Source organism: Mycteria americana, chromosome 28, assembly GCF_035582795.1.
Source record: "Mycteria americana isolate JAX WOST 10 ecotype Jacksonville Zoo and Gardens chromosome 28, USCA_MyAme_1.0, whole genome shotgun sequence".
Taxonomy (NCBI): Eukaryota; Metazoa; Chordata; class Aves; order Ciconiiformes; family Ciconiidae; genus Mycteria; species Mycteria americana.
The window spans coordinates 275,293-296,592 of NC_134392.1; the positions used below are offsets into that span (position 1 = coordinate 275,293).

The 21,300-nt window shown below is 65.3% G+C and overlaps 1 protein-coding gene across 1 annotated transcript; it reads right to left on the reverse strand.

Annotated features, from left to right (window-relative positions):
- Positions 1-1,303: 1,303 nt before the first annotated feature.
- Positions 1,304-20,307, reverse strand: RASAL3 (RAS protein activator like 3). The gene is made up of 19 exons (XM_075525878.1): positions 19,893-20,307; positions 17,982-17,987; positions 13,289-13,407; positions 13,084-13,168; positions 11,358-11,446; positions 11,168-11,256; positions 10,960-11,092; positions 9,584-9,682; positions 7,496-8,032; positions 6,799-6,943; positions 6,415-6,559; positions 5,037-5,273; positions 4,394-4,595; positions 4,151-4,254; positions 2,289-2,601; positions 2,076-2,201; positions 1,798-1,997; positions 1,623-1,698; positions 1,304-1,547 (listed from the first exon to the last, which is right to left on the reverse strand). Exons 1-19 carry the CDS (start codon positions 20,305-20,307, stop codon positions 1,398-1,400), a joined length of 3,270 nt encoding a protein of 1,089 aa, XP_075381993.1. The 3' UTR covers positions 1,304-1,397.
- Positions 20,308-21,300: the final 993 nt, after the last annotated feature.

The window sequence follows — 21,300 nt, forward strand, 5'->3', positions numbered from 1 at the left end:
CGCGCCGGCCCCGCCGCGCACGCTCGCCCCGCCGGAGCGGCCGCTGCGCGTCGCCGCCGCCGCCCTCCGCCCTCCCCGACCCGCGCGGCGCGCTGCTGATGACGTCTCCAGCTCGGCGCCGCCGCCATCTTGGGAGTGGCGGGGGGAAGAGGGAAGGGGAGAGGCGGCACGGCGACCTTCCAGGAGGGAGGGGGGGGGGGAGAGAGGGCGGCGCGGGGTTGTGCGTCATCGATGAGCGACGGCGGCGCCGCCCGGCCATCTTGGGGGGGGCGGAGGGGGAAGGTCTGCCTGGTCTGGGAAGGGGTGGCCCTGAGGGGACCCCAGGGGGGTCCTGTCAACCCCGAGGGGACGCCATGGCTCTGTCCCCAGGGGTCCCCGTGGCCCTGCCATCCCCGAAGGGTCCCCATGGCCCTGCTGTCCCCGAAGTGTCCCCATGGCCCTGTCCCCGGGGGTCCCCATGGCCCTGCCGTCCCCGTCACTGCCCCAAAGGGTCCCATGACCGTGTCCTCAGAATGTCCCCATGGCCCTGCCGTGCCCGTGGCTGGCCCAAAGTGTCCCCATGGCCCTGTCCCCAGGGGTCCCCATGGCCCTGCTGTCCCCAAAGTGTCCCCATGGCCCTGTCCCCAGGGGTCCCCATGGCCCTCTTGTCCCCAAAGTGTCCCCATGGCCCTGTCGTCCCCAAAGTGTCCCCATGGCCCTATTCCAAAAGGTCCCCATGGCCCTGCCATCCCCAAAGTGTCCCCATGGCCCTGCCCTGAGGGGTCCCCGTGGCCCTGCCATCCCCAAAGTGTCCCCATGGCCGTGCTGTCCCCAAAGTGTCCCCATGGCCCTGCCCCGAGGGGACACCATGGCCCTGCCTTGAGGGGTCTCCATGGCCCTGTTGTCCCCCAAAGGGCCCCCATGGCCCTCTTGTCCCCAAAGTGTCCCCATGGCCCTGTCCCCAGGGATCCCCATGGCCCTGCCATCTCTGTCACTCCCCCAGGTCCCCACGGCCCCGCTCCAGGTCCCCATGGCCCTGCCGTCCCCGTCACTGCCCCAAAGGGTCCCATGACCGTGTCCTCAAAATGTCCCCATGGCCCTGCCGTGCCCGTGGCTGGCCCAAAGTGTCCCCATGGCCCTGTCCCCAGGGGTCCCCATGGCCCTGCCATCCCCGTCACTGCCCCAGGTCCTGGCATACCCCAGGCAGGCGTAGGGTGCTGGGGACAGGATGGGACTGGGGACAGAGCCCCGAGCGGTGGCAGGACACAACCAAGCACCTTGTGACGGTGACACCAACGTCGTTTATTGCCTGGGGAGGGGACACCCCGCTGGGTAGGGACTAAACACCCTTCGGAAAGGTCCAGGAGATGGCGGGTGACGGGGCTGCAGGGACACGTTGGGGACGTGGGGACAGCCGGTTACACACTGGTGGCCTGAGCATCGTCACCGCTCTCGTCCCAACCCCGCGCCAGCATCCGGTGGCCCATCCTCCCGGGGTGGCCCAGGGCTTGGGCGATGGCACCCCGCAGCTCCGCCTGCTCCCTCTCCAGCGCCGACAGCCGTCTCTCCTGCGAGGGGACCGCGTCAGCCCCCGCCCAGGTCCCTCTTGTCACCCATGGGTGCTCCCACGGCCCGGTTCTTACCAGCTCTCGGTTCTTCTCCTCGCTGGTCTTCAGCCTCTCCAGGTCTTTCTTCCTGGTGCCTTCAGCCGCCGTCAACCTAATTGGGTTGGGGATGAGCCGAGCCCCCGACCCCGTGGTGTGGCACCCGCTGGCACGGGGCACCCACTGCTTTGGGGCACCCACTCCCCATCCCTACCTGGCACCCAAATTGGCCGCGCGGGCGTTCGCCTCCTCCAACTGCTGCCGGAGACGCTCGAGCTGCTCTCGGTGCTGACCCTGCTCCTGCCGCAAGCCGCGGTGTTGGACCTCCATCTCGCCCGCCTGCATCTCCGCCTGCCGTAACTTCTCCCGGTTCTCCGCCACCTCCTTCCGCAGCGCCTCGATCAACCGCCCGTGCTGGAGGGGGACGGGGACGGGGTGGGGGGGTCAGCGGGGCACCCCGGTGGGTTCGGCTGCCACCCACCCCAGCGTTACCTTCTCCAACGGGCGGATGGCGTAGAGTTCGCCCTGTGCCGTCACCGCCGCCTCCTCCGCGTAGCGCTGCCACGGCACCGTCGACTTGCGCGGCAGCGACACCGACGAGCGCAGCTTCCCACGACCCTACGGCACCGGCGGCACCCGTTAACGCCGACGTCCTCCTCGGAGAACCGGCCCCGACATTGTGGCGTGGCGGCTGCCGTGGCTTACCGGCGCGTCGCGGGGGACAAGGGACCTCGGGTTGTCCTCGGCCGGTGGCTCCGCCACATGCTCGGCGCTGCTCTGCTTGCGTAGGCGCCGGGCGGCTTTGCTCTGTGCCGGCACGCTCTGGGTGCGCTGCACGTTGCGGCGTTCCCGGCTGGGCGGTGGTGAGGGCACCGGTGCCGGTGATGGCTCCCGTTCTGGCCCATCCTCCCGGCCCCGGACGCGGCGGACGCTGATGAGGGACTGGCTCTTGATGAGGGGGCTGTGCTTGCTCAGTTCTCGTGGTGGCACGAAGCCTGGTTTGAAGCTCTCCGCCGGGCTGCGGGGGGAGATGGGGCGATGGCACGGCCAGGTACCGGCGTGGTGCCGGACCTAGGAAGGGCCAGAACCACCCTGAACCCAACCAGGACCAGAGGAACCCCAAACCCGGTTGGGATTGCACCCATCTCCTGAGCCCAGCCTGGACCTGAAGCACCTCAAATCCATCTGGGACCAGGAACGTCCCCCAAACCCAGTCGGGATCAGAAACATCCCCCAAACCCAGCTGGGACCAGAACCATCCTCAAACCCAACTGGGACCAGAACCATCCTCAAACCCAGCTGGAACCAGAACCATCCTGCAAACCCAACTGGAACCAGAACCATCCTCAAACCCAGCTGGGACCAGAACCATCCTCAAACCCAGCTGGGACCAGAACCATCCTCAAAACCCAACTGGAACCAGAACCATCCTGCAAACCCAACTGGAACCAGAACCATCCTCAAACCCAGCTGGGACCAGAACCATCCTCCAAACCCCACTGGAACCAGAACCATCCTCCAAACCCAACTGGAACCAGAACCATCCTCAAACCCAGCTGGGACCAGAACCATCCTGCAAACCCAACTGGAACCAGAACCATCCTCCAAACCCAACTGGAACCAGAACCATCCTCAAACCCAGCTGGGACCAGAACCATCCTCAAACCCAGCTGGAACCAGAACCATCCTCAAACCCAGCTGGGACCAGAACCATCCTGCAAACCCCACTGGAACCAGAACCATCCTGCAAACCCAACTGGGACCAGAACCATCCTCAAACCCAGCTGGGACCAGAACCATCCTGCAAACCCAACTGGAACCAGAACCATCCTCCAAACCCAACTGGAACCAGAACCATCCTGCAAACCCAGCTGGGACCAGAACCATCCTCAAACCCAGCTGGGACCAGAACCATCCTCAAACCCAGCTGGGACCAGAACCATCCTCAAACCCAGCTGGGACCAGAACCATCCTGCAAACCCCACTGGAACCAGAACCATCCTGCAAACCCAACTGGGACCAGAACCATCCTCAAACCCAGCTGGGACCAGAACCATCCTGCAAACCCAGCTGGGACCAGAACCATCCTCAAACCCAGCTGGGACCAGAACCATCCTCAAAACCAGCCTTGACCTGAACCACCTCAAACCCAGCTAGAAGCAGAGTCACCCCAAACCCAGGTGGGACCAGAACCACCCTGAACCCAGCCAGGACCAGAACCTCCTGCTAAATCCATCTGGGACTAGAAACACCTGCTGGAGCCAGCCTGGACCAGATGCGTTGACCAAACCCAGCCCAGCCCAGAACCATCCCCTGCCTGGACCACAACCATCTGCTGAACCCATCAGGGACCAAAACCATCCCCTCAACCCAACTGGGACCAGTGACTCCAAGCCCATTCTGGACCACAATCTCCCTAGACCCAACCGAGACCAGAACCATCCCCTGAACCCAGCCAGGACCAGAACCACCCCAAACCCATCCTAGTGTCCCCCCTCTACCAAAGCTCCTCCTGGCCCCACACATCCACCTTGGTCCCATCTGTGTCCCTGTCCACCCACCGGTACCTTCGCTCCGTGGTGGAGCTGAGCCGGACGGAGACGGGGACAGGAGTCCCCTCCCTGATGGCGGTGAGGATGGTGGGCAGGGGCTCCAGCTCCTCCTGCGTGGCCTGCCAGGATGAGACAAGGACGTTATGGGGACAATGGGTGGCCTTGTGCCGTCCACGGGGCAGCGGACACCAGCTCCGTGTGTGGGGAGGAGGTGGCCAGTCTCGCCAGCTACCCTTGGGGACAAATGGGTGGTGGCACCTGGTCTAGGCTGGAGAAGATGTCACAAAGCAGGAGGTGGAGAGTGGCGAGCTCCAGGGCCAGGTCCACGTAGCCATCGTAGGTGGCCATGTGGATGCTGCTCTCGGGGTTGGCCACGCTCTGCAGGAAGGTCGTCATGGTGCTCCAGTTGTGCTCCAAGAACTCATTCATGAAGCCCATGTAGGCCTCCTTCTCGCCAAACCTGGGGACCACAATGTCCGGTTACCTGGCGGCCAGGCGATGGCCTGGGCCACCACCATGGTCATGGGCCAAGCCACCTCCAGGATCATGGACCAAGCCAGCCATAGGTCAGGCCACCGCAGGTGACACATGAGGCTCTGCTGCTGGGACACATCAGCCCCATGCATGGAGTGGAGAAGTTCTCTGCTGCCCCATGGCTGGTTCATGGCATGTAGGAGATGTCCCCGCTTGCCATATAGCGTGGAGGAGATGTCCCCGCTGCCCCGTGGCATCTAGGGGACATCCCTGCTGCTCCATGGTATGTTGGGGACAACCCTACTGCGCCGTGACTGTCCCCGGCACGTGCCACACACCATATAGGGGATGTCCCCCCTGCCCCATGGCTTCCCCATGGGAATGTCCCTCCCCACCGGTACTGGTGCCGTGCCCTGCCATGACGTACGTGGTGAAGTTGGCCAGGTTCTGGATGACCTTGGCCACCAGGGTGAGGGTACGGGCGGTGGCCTCACTCGGGTACTCCTGGACGAGGCCAAAGAGGCTGGGGGACATGATGGCGGGGCAGAGGAACCGCAGGAAGAGGGAGGCCGAGACCAGGCGCTGCCCGATGGGCTCCTTGCCCCGCGCCGCGCACTCCTCCTGCCACGCCGCGAAGATCTCGCCCAGCTCTGCCGGGAAGGCGCTGCGGGGAGAGACGTCCTGATGGGGGCTGGGGCAGGTGGGTGGTCCTGGAGCCCCCCCCCCCGTGTGCCACCATGATGTGCTGTGGGACAAGGTGCCCACCATGCCGATGCTTGTTCCTGTGTCGGTCCCCTGTGCTTGTCCCCATGGTTGTCCTCAGGTCCTTCCTGGTGCCCATCCCCATGTCCATCCCAGGGACGGTGCCCATCCCAGTCCTTCATGTCCATCCCCATGGTTGTCCTCAGGTCCTTCCTGGTGCCCATCCCCATGTCCATCCCAGGGACCGTGCCCATCCCTGTCCCCATGGTTGTCCCCAGGTCCTTCCTGCTGCCCATCCCCATGTCCATCCCAGGGACCGTGCCCATCCCTGTCCCCATGGTTGTCCCCAGGTCCTTCCTGCTGCCCATCCCCATGTCCATCCCAGGGACCGTGCCCATCCCTGTCCCCAAGCTTGTCCCCAGGTCCTTCCTGGTGCCCATCCCCATGTCCATCCCAGGGACCGTGCCCATCCCTGTCCCCATGGTTGTCCCCAGGTCCTTCCTGGTGCCCATCCCCATGTCCATCCCAGGGACCGTGCCCATCCCTGTCCCCATGGTTGTCCTCAGGTCCTTCCTGGTGCCCATCCCCATGTCCATCCCAGGGACGGTGCCCATCCCAGTCCTTCATGTCCATCCCCAAGCTTGTCCCCAGGTCCTTCCTGCTGCCCATCCCCATGTCCATCCCAGGGACCGTGCCCATCCCAGTCCTTCATGTCCATCCCCATGGTTGTCCCCAGGTCCTTCCTGCTGCCCATCCCCATGTCCATCCCAGGGACGGTGCCCATCCCTGTCCTTCATGTCCATCCCCAAGCTTGTCCCCAGGTCCTTCCTGGTGCCCATCCCCATCCCAGGGATGGTGCCAGTCCCCAAACCCATCCCCATGCCCATCCTGGTGCTGGTGCCCATTCCCATTCCTGTCCCCAAGCTCATCCCTGTGCCCATGCCCATCTCCAAGCTTTTTCCCCAAGTCCTCCTGGGGTTGGTGCCCACCTTCATGCCCGTCCCATTGCCCGTGTTGGTGCCCAAACCCATCCCTGTGCAGGTGCCCACCCCCATGGCCATCCCCATGGCCATCCCCATGCCCACGCAAGGGCTGTCCCTCACTCGCAGGACGCAGCAATGCGCTGGAAGGTCTCCTCGCAGACCTGCCGCAGGTTGTTCTGGTTGTCGGAGAGGTCAAGGCCAGAACATTTGCTGGGATCAACCTCGCAGCTATCATCTGAGGTGCAGAGCTGGGCCACGGCCTCACCTGGGGCACCAAGGGACAGTCCATAAGGGGACCGACCAGCCACCACCATGGGCATGGCTGTGACAAGCCCCCACCACATCCCCATGGATGTTCTGGGGGTGTCCTTCAGCCCCGTAATGCTCTGCCCATGCCCTGCACCCCATGACACCCTGTAGCACCCTGTAATGTCGTGCCCAGGATGTCCTGCACCCCATAACACCCCGTAACGTCCCACAAAGACCTGTAACGTTCAGACGTACCCAGCGTGTCCTGGAGGTACTTGCCCCCCACCAGTTTCATGTACTCATCGATGGCCTTGGTGGCCAGCGTGTTCTCACGGAAGATCAGCGCCTCGCGGTCATCGAAGCGGTCCAGCTCGGCCACACCGAGGTCAATGAGGAACGACTGCCAGGTGGATGTGTTGAAGGCCTCAGCGGGCACCCCGTGGCCTCAAACAGCCTTGATCAACCCACCCTGGGAAGCGCCAGGATCTCCTGGCACTCCCTGGAATTGCATTTTCCATCCCACCCCACCAATCCCATCCCATCCCACCAATCCAATCTCATCCCAACCCAACCCAACCCAACCCAACCCAACCCAACCCAACCCAACCCAACTCAACCCAACTCAACCCAACCCAACCCAACTTAACCCAACCCAACCCAACCCAACCCAACCCAACCCAACTCTCCCATCCCATTCCAACTCAAGCCAACCCAACCCAACCCAACCCAACCCAACCCAACCCATCCACCCCATCCCATCCCATCCTATCCCAACCCAACCCAACCCAACCCAACCCAACCCAACTCATCCACCCCATCCCACCCCACCCCAGCTCTCCTGGCACCATGATGTCCATCCCACCCCAACCACCATGCCCACAGCACCCCAGGCAGCACCCATCTTGCCCTCACCCCCCCTCCCCACAACCCCCGTGGCCAGCACCCACTCCACCTTGGCCTTCCCGGTGCTCTGCAAGACGTGGACCAGAGCACCGGCCAGCTCCTCCTTGTGCCGCACGGCGATGGTGGGTTCCAGACGGGCGCACAGCTCCCGGTAATGGAAGGTGATGAACTCAGCCAACTCCTTGTAGCGCACGATGGGCAGCACCCGCACCTCCCGGTAGCGCCCGCGCACCCTCACTGACGGCAGCCGCTCGCCTCCCCCAGGACCGCTCAGCGGGTACCAGCGCTCCAAGGGCTGCCGGGCGGCCCCCAACTCAGCCAAGGGGACGGTGATGGAGGCCACCGGTTGACCAGGGTGGTCATCGCGGCAAAGGGCGAGGGTGAGGGCACGGGCGGGTGGTAGGGCGGCCAACTGGAAGAGTTCACCCCAAAAGAGCTCGCCATCGGGACCGGCCACCTTGGCGGTGGTACGGGCGAAGAGGGTGCCGTCCAGGAGGAGTTGACAACGGAGACGCCGCCGAGGTGGCAGGTCCCGTGCTTCGTACACCCACAGGCTCAGCGCCAGCTCCAGGCGCTCGCAGTTGTCCTGCCGGGGTGGGGGACATGGGTGGGGGGTCAAGGGGACAGTGGGGGACGTGGCAGGGGGGGTGAGTGAATCTGTGGGGGATAGGGAATTCTGTGGGTGAACGTGGGGATGGGGGGGAACGGGGACAGGAGGGGACATGGGGGAGAGGGAGGGACACGTGGGGATGGAGGGGACATGGAGGGACAGGAGGGGACATGCGGGGATGAAGGGGACATGGGGGGACAGGGAGAGTGGGGGGGACATGTGGGAATGGGGGGGACATGGAGGGACAGGAGGGGACATGCGGGGATGAAGGGGACATGGGGGGACAGGGAGAGTGGGGGGGACACGTGGGGATGGAGGGGACATGGAGGGACAGGAGGGGACATGCGGGGATGAAGGGGACATGGGGGGACAGGGAGAGTGGGGGGGACATGTGGGAATGGGGGGGACATGGAGGGACAGGAGGGGACACAGGGAATGGGGGCACACGTGGGGGACAGGGAGGGACACAGGATGGAGGGGACATGGAGGGACAGGAGGGGACATGGAGGGACAGGGAGAGTGGGGGGGACATGTGGGAATGAGGGGGACATGGAGGGACAGGAGGGGACATGCGGGGATGAAGGGGACATGGGGGGACAGGGAGAGTGGGGGACACACGTGGGGATGGAGGGGACATGGAGGGACAGGAGGGGACACGGGGAATGGGGGGACACGTGGGGGACAGGGAGGGACACAGGATGGAGGGGACATGGAGGGACAGGAGGGGACATGCGGGGATGAAGGGGACATGGGGGGACAGGGAGAGTGGGGGGGACACGTGGGAATGGGGGGGACATGGAGGGACAGGAGGAGACATGGGAGACAGGGTGGGAACGGGGACAGGAGGGGACATGGAGGGACAGGAGGGGACAGGGGGGACTGGAGGGGACAGGGGGGACTGGAGGGGACATGGGATTCAGTGGCGGGACTTGGGGACAGGAGGGGGACAGGAGGGGGCATTGGGGACAGGAGGGGACGGGGGATTTTCCGGGGGGACATGGGGACAGGAGGGAACGTGGGGGATGGGAGGGCACATAGGGGACAAGAGGGGACATGGGGGACTGGAGGGGACACTGGGGACAGGAGGGGACATGGAAGAATAGGAGGGGACAGGGATTCTGTGGGGGGACACGGGGACACGATGGGACGTGGAGGACAGGAGGGGACATGGGGACGTGGGTGGACGACCAAATCCTCAGGGGGACAGGAGGGGACGGCCAAACCCACGGCGGGACAGGAGGTGACACGAGGGGACAGCCAAGCTACCGGGGGACAGGAGGGGACATGGGGGGCCAGCCAAGCCCTCCGGGGGCCAGCAGGACACAAGGGGACACGGGGCTGGGGGTGCCTGCGGGGCTCCAGGGTAGGGGGGGGGGTTCGTGCCTCAGTTTCCCCACCCAGCCCTGCCAGCAGGCCTCATCCTGCCCACTGGGGACACAGGAAGGGCAGCGGGTGGCCCCTCACGTCAGGGTGCTGGGGGTCCCCTGGGGTGGCAGGGGTGTCCCACGGGTGTCCCCGCGGTCCCACCTTGTTGGGCTGCACGGTTCGGCGCAGGTTCTCGATCCAGCGGTCGCGCTCGGCCAGGGACGTGCACCCGAAGGACCGGCTGCCTTCGCCCGTGATGATCTGGGTGCGGGGAGGGGGGCTGGGGAGCATCTTGGGGTGCCCGGGAGGGCTGCGCTGGGGGCTCTGGGTGCCCCAGGCCAAGGGCTGGGCTCGGGTGTCCCATTGGGGTGCCCTGGGTGCCTTGGCAGGGGGGGCCTGGGGTGCCACGGGTGCCTCTCCAGGATGATGAGGGTGCTCTGGGTGCTCTGGGTGCCTCTCCAGATTGCCTAAGTTGCCCTGGGTGCCCCTCCGGGTTGCCTGGGGTGCTCTGGGTGCCCTGGGTGCCCCTCCAGGGTGCCTGGGGTGCCCTGGGTGCCCATCAAGGGTGCTTAGGGTGCCCTGGGTGCCTCTCCAGGGTGCCTGGGGTGCCCTGGGTGCCCATCAAGGGTGCTTAGGGTGCCCTGGGTGCCTCTCCAGATTGCCTGGGGTGCCCTGGGTGCCTGTGCAGGGTGCCCTGGGTCTCCTGGGTGCCTCTCCAGATTGCCTGAGGTGCTCTGGGTGCCCTGGGTGCCCCTCCAGGGTGCCTGGGGTGCTTGGGGTGCCCTGGTGCCCATCAAGGGTGCCTGGGGTGCCCTGGGTGCCTGTGCAGGGTGCCCTGGGTCCCCTGGGTGCCCTTCCAGATTGCCTGAGGTGCTCTGAGTGCCCTGGATGCCCCTCCAGGATGCTTTGGGTGCCCTGGGTGCCCATCAGGGGTGCTTAGGGTGCCCTGAGTGCCTCTCCAGATTGCCTGGGGTGCTCTGGGTGCCCTGGGTGCCCCTCCAGGATGCTTGGGGTGCCCTGGGTGCCCATCAAGGGTGCTTAGGGTGCCCTGGGTGCCTCTCCAGGGTGCCTGGGGTGCCCTGGGTGCCTGTGCAGGGTGCCCTGGGTCTCCTGGGTGCCCTTCCAGATTGCCTGAGGTGCTCTGGGTGCCCTGGGTGCCCCTCCAGGATGCTTTGGGTGCCCTGGGTGCCTGTCAGGGGTGCTCTGGGTGCCCTGGGTGCCCCTCCAGATTGCCTGAGGTGCTCTGGGTGCCCTGGGTGCCCATCAAGGGTGCTTAGGGTGCCCTGGGTGCCTCTCCAGGGTGCCTGGGGCGCCGTGGGTGCCTGTGCAGGGTGCCCTGGGTGCCCCTCCAGGATGCTTTGGGTGCCCTGGGTGCCCGTCAGGGGTGCTCTGGGTGCCCTGGGTGCCCCTCCAGGATGCTTGGGGTGCCCTGGGTGCCCATCAAGGGTGCTTAGGGTGCCCTGGGCACCTCTCTGGGTTGTCTGGGGTGCCCTGGGTGCCTCTCCAGGGCACCCTGAGCACCCACCCAAGCCCATTACCTGAAAGCAAAACTTCTCGCCCACAATGCTGCCGTGCACGGGCCGGACGATGACGTTGTCCCCGGTAAGGTCCAGCTCAGCCGCGCTCGGCGGCGGCAGCAGCGACTCCCGGGAACCACTCCGGCTGGGCACCCTACGGGGACAGGACCGTCACGGGGGCACCCTCACCAGCACCCACCTCCCTCCCCCACCCTCGGCGGTGCCGTACCTCTCGCCGTCGGGGACCATCACTGCCGGCGTCTCGGCTTTGGGGACGCCACGAACTTTCCTCTCCCGAAGCCTCTTCCACAACAACCCCTGGATAGGGGAAGGAGACGGCTGCCGTGTCACCCGTGGGTGCGGCTGAGCACCCTGGGGGGGGGTGGGGAAGGGCTAGGATCGGGGTGGGGGGTGCCCACCTTGACATTGCTGAACTGGGAGGTGGCGGAGGTCTCGCTCTCAGTGCTTCTCCCAGCACCGCGGGTGCTCCTCTCATCCGCAGCCGGGTCTGGAGGGGCACCCAGCATCAGGACCCCCCCCTTTACCCGCACCCCGAGCACCCCAACACCATGCCGGGGTGGGGGGGGGCAGGGTACACCCACCCCACCCCACCCCCCCCCCCCGAAACATCAACCAAAGCTGGAGGAAGGACCCAGACGCCTGGTCCTGGGTGCCGAATCCTGCCGGCACCTCGCCGTATCTGTAGCCCCGAGACGTAGCCGAGCTTTGGGTGCTGCAAATGGGTGCTCATGGGTGCGAGGGAGAAGGGGGCGGAGGGATGGATCCTGCCGCCTCGGCTCCGGTGCACGGTGCTGGTGACGGAGCCCCGGTACCGCGACGCTGCGATGCCGAGCACCCATCCAGGACGATCCCCACCCCGGTGCCGTGCGGTCGAGGGCCCCGGTGCCAAGCGGGTGCCGGGGTGAGGGGATAACTCACCTCCCTGCGCGGTGCAGAGCAGCCAGCGGCGGGGCCCCATGGCTGGCGCCGATGCCGTCTGCCCGCGCTGGCGAGGGGCGCGGGGAGGAAGCCGAAAGCGTTTATCGCTCGGATCAGCAGACACAGCAGCGTGGAGGAAGCGGTAATGGTACAAGGCAGCCTTGCACCCAGCGCTTCCTCCTCGCGGCGGGCTCGGCGCGGGGCACGGGGCACGGCGTAGCGCATGGCACGGGGCATGGCATGGCGCATGGCATGGGGTGTGGCGTGGGGTATGATGCCCGACGTGGTGCCCGGCACAGGGCACGGCACGGTGCGCTGCATGGCGTGGTGCGTGGGGCACGGCACGGTGCACGGCACGAGGCGTGGTGCGGTGCGCGGCGCGCGGTGCACGGCGTGGGGCACGGCACAGGGCACGGCGTGGGGCGTGGTGCGCGGCGTGGTGCACAGCACGGGGCATGGCGTGGCACGGCGCGTGGGGCGTGGCGCGGGGCACGGCGTGCTGCGTGGCATGGGGCACGGCGTGGGGCACTGCATGAGGCGCGGCACAGGGCACAGCACGGTGCACGGCACCGGACACGACGTGGTGTGGCACGAGGCTTGGCAGGGTGGATGACACGGGGCACAGCACGCGGCACAGCGTGGGGCACGGCTTGCTGCACGGCACGGCGTGCAACGTGGCATCTGGCACGGCGTGGGCGCAACACGGGGCACGGCATGGGGTGCGGTACGGTGCACGGCACAGGGCACGGCACGGGGCATGACTGCGGAGCACGGCACGGGGCACGGGGCACGGCACAGGGCATGGCCATGATGCAAGACGTGGGGTTGGGGCACGGCGCACAGCGCACGGCGCGGCGCGTGTCGTGGTGCGCGGCGCGGCGCATGGCCGCGGCGCACAGCACGGTGCGCGGTGCGCGGTGCACAGCGCGGTGCGTGGCGCAGGGCACGGCCACAATGCACGGCGCAGCGCAGGGTGCGGGGTGCGTGGTGCGTGTCACGGTGCACGGCCGGCATGGGGCACGGCGCACGGTGCAGCGCACGGCCACGACGCGCGGCACGGCGCGCGGCGCGGTGCAAGCCACGGTGTGCAGCTCAAGGGGCTCCACGCGCAGGAGCTGCACCGGAGCCGCGTGCACGCGGCTCGCGCCAGCACGTGCCAACACCCCGTGGCATCGGCGCGTGCCGGCGCGGGGCGAGCTCGCTCACCGGGGTCCCTCCTGCCACCCGCCGGGTGCAGGTTGGTGCTCTCGGAGACGGAGCTCCCTGTCCGGTTCCTGCTCCTGCACGAAGCCTGGTGGCACAGACGGGTCAGACGCCACCGTCCCCGGCACCCATCTGTGCACCCCGACACCCAAGGGACTCCGGCACAAGCCCCTGAGTGCCCAGGGGACCCTTGTCCCCGTGTCCTCACCTCCTCGTCCCTGCCCACAAGGACCAGATGTCCGTCCACCAAGGAGAAGTTGGAGACATCCCACACCGGAGCATCGGGTGCTGGAGCCAGCGGGATCGATGACATCCCATGGGTGCTCGCTGGGGGCGCAGAGCAGGGTGTCGGGGGGAGCCTGGGTGCTCACCGTGTCCCCGTCACCCATGGGCAGCACGGCAGTGCCAGGGGATATGTGGCCGTGGCCATGCCACCATGAGTGTGGTGATGCTGGGGGACATGTGGCCATGGAGGTGTCACCATGAATGTGATGATGCCAGGGGACATGTGGCCATGGCCATGCCAGCATGGGTGTGGTGATGCCAGGGGACATGTGGCCATGGAGGTGTCACCATGAATGTGATGATGCCAGGGGACATGTGGCCATGGCCATGCCACCATGGGTGTGGTGATGCCGGGGGACATGTGGCCATGGAGGTGCCACCATGGGTGCGGTGATGCTGGGGGACCTGTGGCCATGGTGTCGTGGTTTCACCCCAGCCGGCGACTCAGCCCCACCCAGCCGCTCGCTCGCTCGCTCCCCCCCGGCGGGACGGGGGAGAGAATGGGAAGGGTCAAAGCGAGAGAACTCGGGGAGAGGGAAGGCGAAAGCCGCGCGCGCGGGCGAAGCGAAGGCAGGAATTCCTGCGCCCCTTCCCGCGGGCGGGCCGGGCTTCGGCCGTCGCCGGGACAGCCGGGCTCCATCGCGTCCCACGGTGACTTGGGAAGGCGGACGCCAGCGCTCCCAGCGTGTGATTCTTCTTCTCCCCCGGCTTTACACGCCGAGCACGACGCCGTACGGTGCGGGACGTCCCTTTGGGCGGTCGGGGTCGGCCGTCCCGGCCGTGTCCCCTCCCGGCTCCTTGTGCCCCCCCAGCCGCTCGCCGGTGGGGTGGGGCGAGGAGCGGAGAAGCCCTTGGCTGTGCGTCAGCGCTGCTCAGCAGGAACGGAAACAGCCCGGGGTTATCAACGCCGGTCCCACCACAAATCCAAACCGCAGCCCCACGCCGCCGACGGTGAAGAAGATTACCTCCAGCCCAGCCCAAACCGGCACGTTCTCCACCCCTCCGTAAACCCAACGTGGGGCTCGAAGGGCGCGAGACGGCGACGGGTTTGATTGCCACGCGCTAGATCGCATTTATAGCTGTTAATTGCTATTTAGCTTTTAATCGGCAGGCTCCTGCGCTTGCCGTGGGGCTGGCTCGCTTGCCTAAATTAGAATCTAGGGCTCGTTAGCGGCGGCTTTTTGCTTTCGCTGCTTGCCGTGCTGCTGCGCTGCCGACGGCCTCGCCCTGCTGTGCCTGGGGACACGGTGATAACCGCGACGGCGATGCTGCCGGGCCGGCTGGTGGCCAGGGCATCGCTGCTCTTCCGCTGCTTCGGTACTGGACGGGCTGGATCTCCAGTGGGAACTCCAGTCGAAGGGACTGGGACCTGGGGATGAAGCCACGTGGGAGCAGGACACCCCGAAGCGTCTGTGGCCACGGATAAGTCCACACCAGAGCAGGTACGCCCCTGGCGGGACCGCAGCCACGGGTAAGGCCATGTTGGAGCGGGTTTACTTCTGAAGGGACTGTGGCTGTGGGTAAGGCCACGCTGGAGCAGGTCTATCTGTGGAGCAGGGCTATCTCTGAAGGCATGGTGGCCCCTGGAGAACATGGCCACGCTGGAGCAGGTCTATCTCTGAAGGCATGGTGACCCCTGGAGAAGGCCACACTGGAGCAGGTCTATCTCTGAAGGCATCGTGGCCCCTGGAGAAGGCCACTCTGGAGCAGGGCTATCTCTGAAGGCATGGTGGCCCCTGGAGAACATGGCCACGCTGGAGCAGGTCTATCTCTGAAGGCATGGTGGCCCATGGAGAACATGGCCACGCTGGAGCAGGTCTATCTCTGAAGGCATGGTGGCCCCTGGAGAAGGCCACGCTGGAGCAGGTCTATCTCTGAAGGCATGGTGGCCCATGGAGAAGGCCACGCTGGAGCAGGTCTATCTCTGAAGGCATGGTGGCCCCTGGAGAAGGCCACTCTGGAGCAGGGCTATCTCTGAAGGCATGGTGGCCCATGGAGAACATGGCCACGCTGGAGCAGGTCTATCTCTGAAGGCATGGTGGCCCCTGGAGAAGGCCACTCTGGAGCAGGGCTATCTCTGAAGGCATGGTGGCCCATGGAGAACATGGCCACACTGGAGCAGGGCTATCTCTGAAGGCATGGTGGCCCATGGAGAAGGCCACGCTGGAGCAGGTCTATCTCTGAAGGCATGGTGGCCCCTGGAGAACATGGCCACGCTGGAGCAGGTCTATCTCTGAAGGCATGGTGGCCCATGGAGAACATGGCCACACTGGAGCAGGTCTATCTCTGAAGGCATGGTGGCCCCTGGAGAAGGCCACTCTGGAGCAGGTCTATCTCTGAAGGCATGGTGGCCCATGGAGAACATGGCCACGCTGGAGCAGGTCTATCTCTGAAGGCATGGTGGCCCCTGGAGAAGGCCACTCTGGAGCAGGGCTATCTCTGAAGGCATGGTGACCCCTGGAGAAGGCCACGCTGGAGCAGGTCTATCTCTGAAGGCATGGTGGCCCCTGGAGAAGGCCACTCTGGAGCAGGGCTATCTCTGAAGGCATGGTGGCCCATGGAGAACATGGCCACACTGGAGCAGGGCTATCTCTGAAGGCATGGTGGCCCATGGAGAAGGCCACGCTGGAGCAGGTCTATCTCTGAAGGCATGGTGGCCCCTGGAGAACATGGCCACGCTGGAGCAGGTCTATCTCTGAAGGCATGGTGGCCCATGGAGAACATGGCCACACTGGAGCAGGTCTATCTCTGAAGGCATGGTGGCCCCTGGAGAAGGCCACTCTGGAGCAGGTCTATCTCTGAAGGCATGGTGGCCCATGGAGAACATGGCCACGCTGGAGCAGGGCTATCTCTGAAGGCATGGTGGCCCATGGAGAACATGGCCACACTGGAGCAGGTCTATCTCTGAAGGCATGGTGGCCCCTGGAGAAGGCCACTCTGGAGCAGGTCTATCTCTGAAGGCATGGTGGCCCATGGAGAACATGGCCACGCTGGAGCAGGTCTATCTCTGAAGGCATGGTGGCCCCTGGAGAAGGCCACTCTGGAGCAGGGCTATCTCTGAAGGCATGGTGGCCCATGGAGAAGGCCACTCTGGAGCAGGTCTATCTCTGAAGGCATGGTGACCCCTGGAGAAGGCCACGCTGGAGCAAGTCTATCTCTGAAGGCATGGTGGCCCCTGGAGAAGGCCACGCTGGAGCAGGTCTATCTCTGAAGGCATGGTGGCCCATGGAGAACATGGCCACACTGGAGCAGGTCTCTCTCTGAAGGCATGGTGGCCCATGGAGAAGGCCACGCTGGAGCAGGTCTATCTCTGAAGGCATGGTGGCCCATGGAGAACATGGCCACGCTGGAACACGTGCACCTCAAAGCGATTGTGGCTGTGGATAAGTCTATGTCGCGGCAGGTAGAGCCCTGGAGAGCCTCTGGCTCATAGATGAGGTTCCACTGGAGCAGGTACACCCCTCAGGGACTGCAGTCCCTGGATAAGTCCAAGCCGGAGCAGGGCCAAGGGGAGGAGTTCATTGCAACGTTGAACCCGATGGTCTGGCCCAGAGGGACCAGGGGTGGAGATTGGAATGGAAATACCTTGAAACTGTTGTAACCCAGGATCTGAGTTGCACGTTCTGGGGGTGACTATAGCAGGAACCCCCGAACCAACGGAGGAGAAGCCTTACAAGGAGGGTCCTCGCAGCAGGTCCTCGCAGCAGGTCCTTGCAGCAGATCCTTGCAGCAGATCCTTGCAGCAGATCCTTGCAGCAGATCCTCGCAGCAGGAGGTCCTCGCAGCAGGTCCTCGCAGCAGGAGGTCCTCACAGCAGGTCCTCGCAGCAGGAGGTCCTCGCAGCAGGAGGTCCTCGCAGCAGCGACCTGACCTGAGCTGACTTTGGTGCCCAGGAACTCCACGCAACCCATCACCTCTCCTGTCCTGAGTGACCACCACGACAGATGGAGCCCGAAGTCATGGACCGAAGGAACTCAGTGGACATTTTGTGGATATTTGTGGACATTTTACGGACATTTGTGGACATTTTACGGACATTTTATGGGGTGGGACCAGGGGATCCCATGGACCAGGGGAACGATGTCTGTGCATTGTATCAAAGGATGGGAAGGGTGAGGGTGGGTGAGGGTGTACTGGATAGCGCGGGACCCGAGCACGACATCAACGGGATGGGATTCCCCCTTGTGCTCGGCACCGGTGAGGCCGCACCTCGAATGCTGTGTTCAGTGTTGGGCCCCTCGCTCCAAGAGAGACGTTGAGGGGCTGGAGCGTGTCCAGAGAAGGGCAACGGAGCTGGGGAAGGGTCTGGAGCACAAGGCTGATGGGGAGCGGCTGAGGGACCTGGGGGTGTTCAGCCTGGAGAGAAGGAGGCTGAGGGGAGACCTCATCGCTCTCTACAACGCCCTTAAAGGAGGGTGCGGAGAGGTGGGGTCGGTCTCTTCTCCCAGGTGACAAGCGATAGGAGGAGAGGCAATGGCCTCAAGTTGCCCCAGGGGAGGTTTAGACTGGATATTCGGAAATTTTACTTCACGGAAAGGGTTCTCCAGCGTTGGAACAGGCTGCCCGGGGAAGTGGTTGAGTCACCATCCCTGGAGGTATTTAAAAGACACGTAGACGTGGTGCTTAGGGACGCGGTGTAGTGGTGGTCGTGGCAGCGTTAGGTTAACGGTTAGACTCGATGACCTTAAAGGTCTTTTCCCGCCTAAACGATTCCGTGATTCTGTGGATGAGGGGTGGAGAACGTGCCGGTTTGGGCTGGGCTGGAGGTAATCTTCTTCACCGTCGGCGGCGTGGGGCTGCGGTTTGGATTTGTGGTGGGACCGGCGTTGATAACCCCGGGCTGTTTCCGTTCCTGCTGAGCAGCGCTGACGCACAGCCAAGGGCTTCTCCGCTCCTCGCCCCACCCCACCGGCGAGCGGCTGGGGGGGCACAAGGAGCCGGGAGGGGACACGGCCGGGACGGCCGACCCCGACCGCCCAAAGGGACGTCCCGCACCGTACGGCGTCGTGCTCGGCGTGTAAAGCCGGGGGAGAAGAAGAATCACACGCTGGGAGCGCTGGCGTCCGTCTTCCCAAGTCACCGTGGGACGCGATGGAGCCCGGCTGTCCCGGCGACGGCCGAAGCCCGGCCCGCCCGCGGGAAGGGGCGCAGGAATTCCTGCCTTCGCTTCGCCCGCGCGCGCGGCTTTCGCCTTCCCTCTCCCCGAGTTCTCTCGCTTTGACCCTTCCCATTCTCTCCCCCGTCCCACCGGGGGGGAGCGAGCGAGCGGCTGGGTGGGGCTGAGTCGCCGGCTGGGGTGAAACCACGACACCACGGAGGTGCCGCCGTGAGTGTGGCGATGCCAAGGGACGCGTGGCCGCGGCCGTGCCGCAATCGGGGTGGCGATGCTGGGGGACATGTGGCTGTGCCACCATCGGCGTGGCAATGCCGGGCCACACTCGTCCCCAATGCCGTGGTGGGGACAAACCCGCGTGGCTGCCCTGCCCCAGGGCCCCGCCTGCGCCGTGGGTGGCCCTGCCGGAGCCAAGCCGGTTTTGCCAGATGCGGGTGCCCACAGGGGCTGGCACGGTTCCACGTGCCGTCACCGAGCCCCGTGCCGAGCACACGCGGGGACCAGGGCCACGTGTGGCCGGAAGCGGGCCCTGGGGCCAGGTGGGACCCGGCCATCCTGCACCCATGGGTGCTCCCCCAACCCTGGAGGGCACCTACAGGCAGGAGGTCCCCAATACCAGCAAAGTCTGGCCGCATCCTTCACCCCCAATACGTGCCCCACCATCACCCACCCATCACCCATCCCACACCTCAGTGGTCACCAGCACCCATGCACCACCCATCACCCTCAATCCATCACCCATCATCATCACCCCCCACCCATCACCCCTAATCCATCACCCATCATCATCGCCCCCAATCCATCACCCATCATCATCACCCCCAATCCATCACCCATCATCATCACCCCCCACCCATCACCCCCAATCCATCACCCATCACCATCACCCCCAATCCATCACCCATCATCATCACCCCCCACCCATCACCCCCAATCCATCACCCATCACCATCACCCCCAATCCATCACCCATCATCATCACCCCCCACCCATCACCCCCAATCCATCACCCATCATCATCACCCCCCACCCATCACCCCCAATCCATCACCCATCATCATCACCCCCCACCCATCACCCCCAATCCATCACCCATCACCATCACCCCCAATCCATCACCCATCATCATCACCCCCCACCCATCACCCCCAATCCATCACCCATCATCATCACCCCCCACCCATCACCCCTAATCCATCACCCATCATCATCGCCCCCCACCCCTAATCCATCACCCATCACCCACCACTCCCCAACCCACCACCAACCACCACCACGCCCCACCCATCACCCCCCAACCCATCGCCCATCACCCCCCACCCCATCACCAACCACCACCACCCCCATCCCATCACCAGCACCCACCACCAGCACCCAGCACCCTGACCCCCACCCTTCCCCGTCACCCCCATACCTGGAACAGCATCGTGGAGCACCTGCTCGGCCCTGGCACCGCTCTCCCCGTGACCCTTCTTCTTGGACATGGAGCGCAGGTACTTCTGCAGGGTGGCCTTGCCACCCTCGGGTCCCCGTGTCTCCTTGGTCCCCTTGGAGGGGGCCGAAAAAGCCCGTTGGAAGAGGGACCGGCGGGTGCTGGCCTTGGGTGCCCCCAAGCTGGAGCTGCCCTTCCCACCCCCGTCATCGGGGCCATCAGACTCGGGTTGGCTGTAGGAACGTTTCCAGCCCTGCAACCGGGTCCAGCGCCGGCTGCCCGGGGACCCCGCGCCCTTTTCGGGTTCCCGGTCACCCATGGGTGCTGCCGTTCGCCATTTATAGGTCTTCAGTAGAGTGGGGGGCTCGGGTCCCGGCGGGGGTTTCTCCACCTCCATCTGTGGGGTGGGGAGAGCCATGTTAGCCATGGGGTGCCCACGGGCCGGCATGGGGAGCGGGGTGGGTGGTGGTGGGAAGGGCACCCTTGTCTGGGCACCCCCAATCTGGCATTTGGCACCCCTATTTGGGTGCCCTGTCCCAGTATCCCTATCGGAGCACCCTCACCCAGGCACCCCTATCCAGGCACCTCTGAGTCCCCCTTTATGGGTGCCCCTATCCAGGCACCCATGTACAGGTACCCTATACGGGCACCCCATCCAGACACCCCTATTTGGGTGCCCTCACCCAGTGCACCCCCATCTAGGCACCCTGTGTGGGTGCCCTTATCTGGGGGCCTCTATCTGGGTGCCCCCGTCCAGGCACCCCCACCCAAGCACCCCTATCCAGGCACCCTTCTCTGGGTGCCCCCATCCAGGCACCCTTATCGGGGTACCCCTATGTTATCACCCCATTTGCGCACCCTTATCTGGGTGCCCCTCTCTGGGCACCCCCATCTGGGCACCCCTACCTGGGTGCCCTTCTACAGAGCACCCTAATCCAGACACCCCTACTTGGGTGCTCTCATCCAGGGCACCCTTATCTGGGCGCCCGCATTGGGGCACCCTGGGGTGCCCATTGCTTTGGGGTGGCCCTGCCCACCAAGGGGTCCCCATTTCCATGGGTGCTCCAGCCACCATGGGGACTCCCGATCTTGTGGGGTGCCCATGTCTCCGGGGTGCTCCTGCCCACCGAGGGGTCCCCACCTTTTGGGTGCCCATGTCCCTGGGGTGCCCCTGCCCACCGAGGGGTCCCCACCTTTTGGGTGCCCATGGCTCCAGGGTGCCCCTGCCCACCGAGGGGTCCCCACCTTTTGGGTGCCCACGTCCCCGGGGTGCCTCTGCCCACCGAGGGGTCCCCACCTTTTGGGTGCCCATGGCTCCAGGGTGGCCCTGCCCACCGAGGGGTCCCCACCTTTTGGGTGCCCACGTCCCCAGGGTGCCTGTGCCCACCGA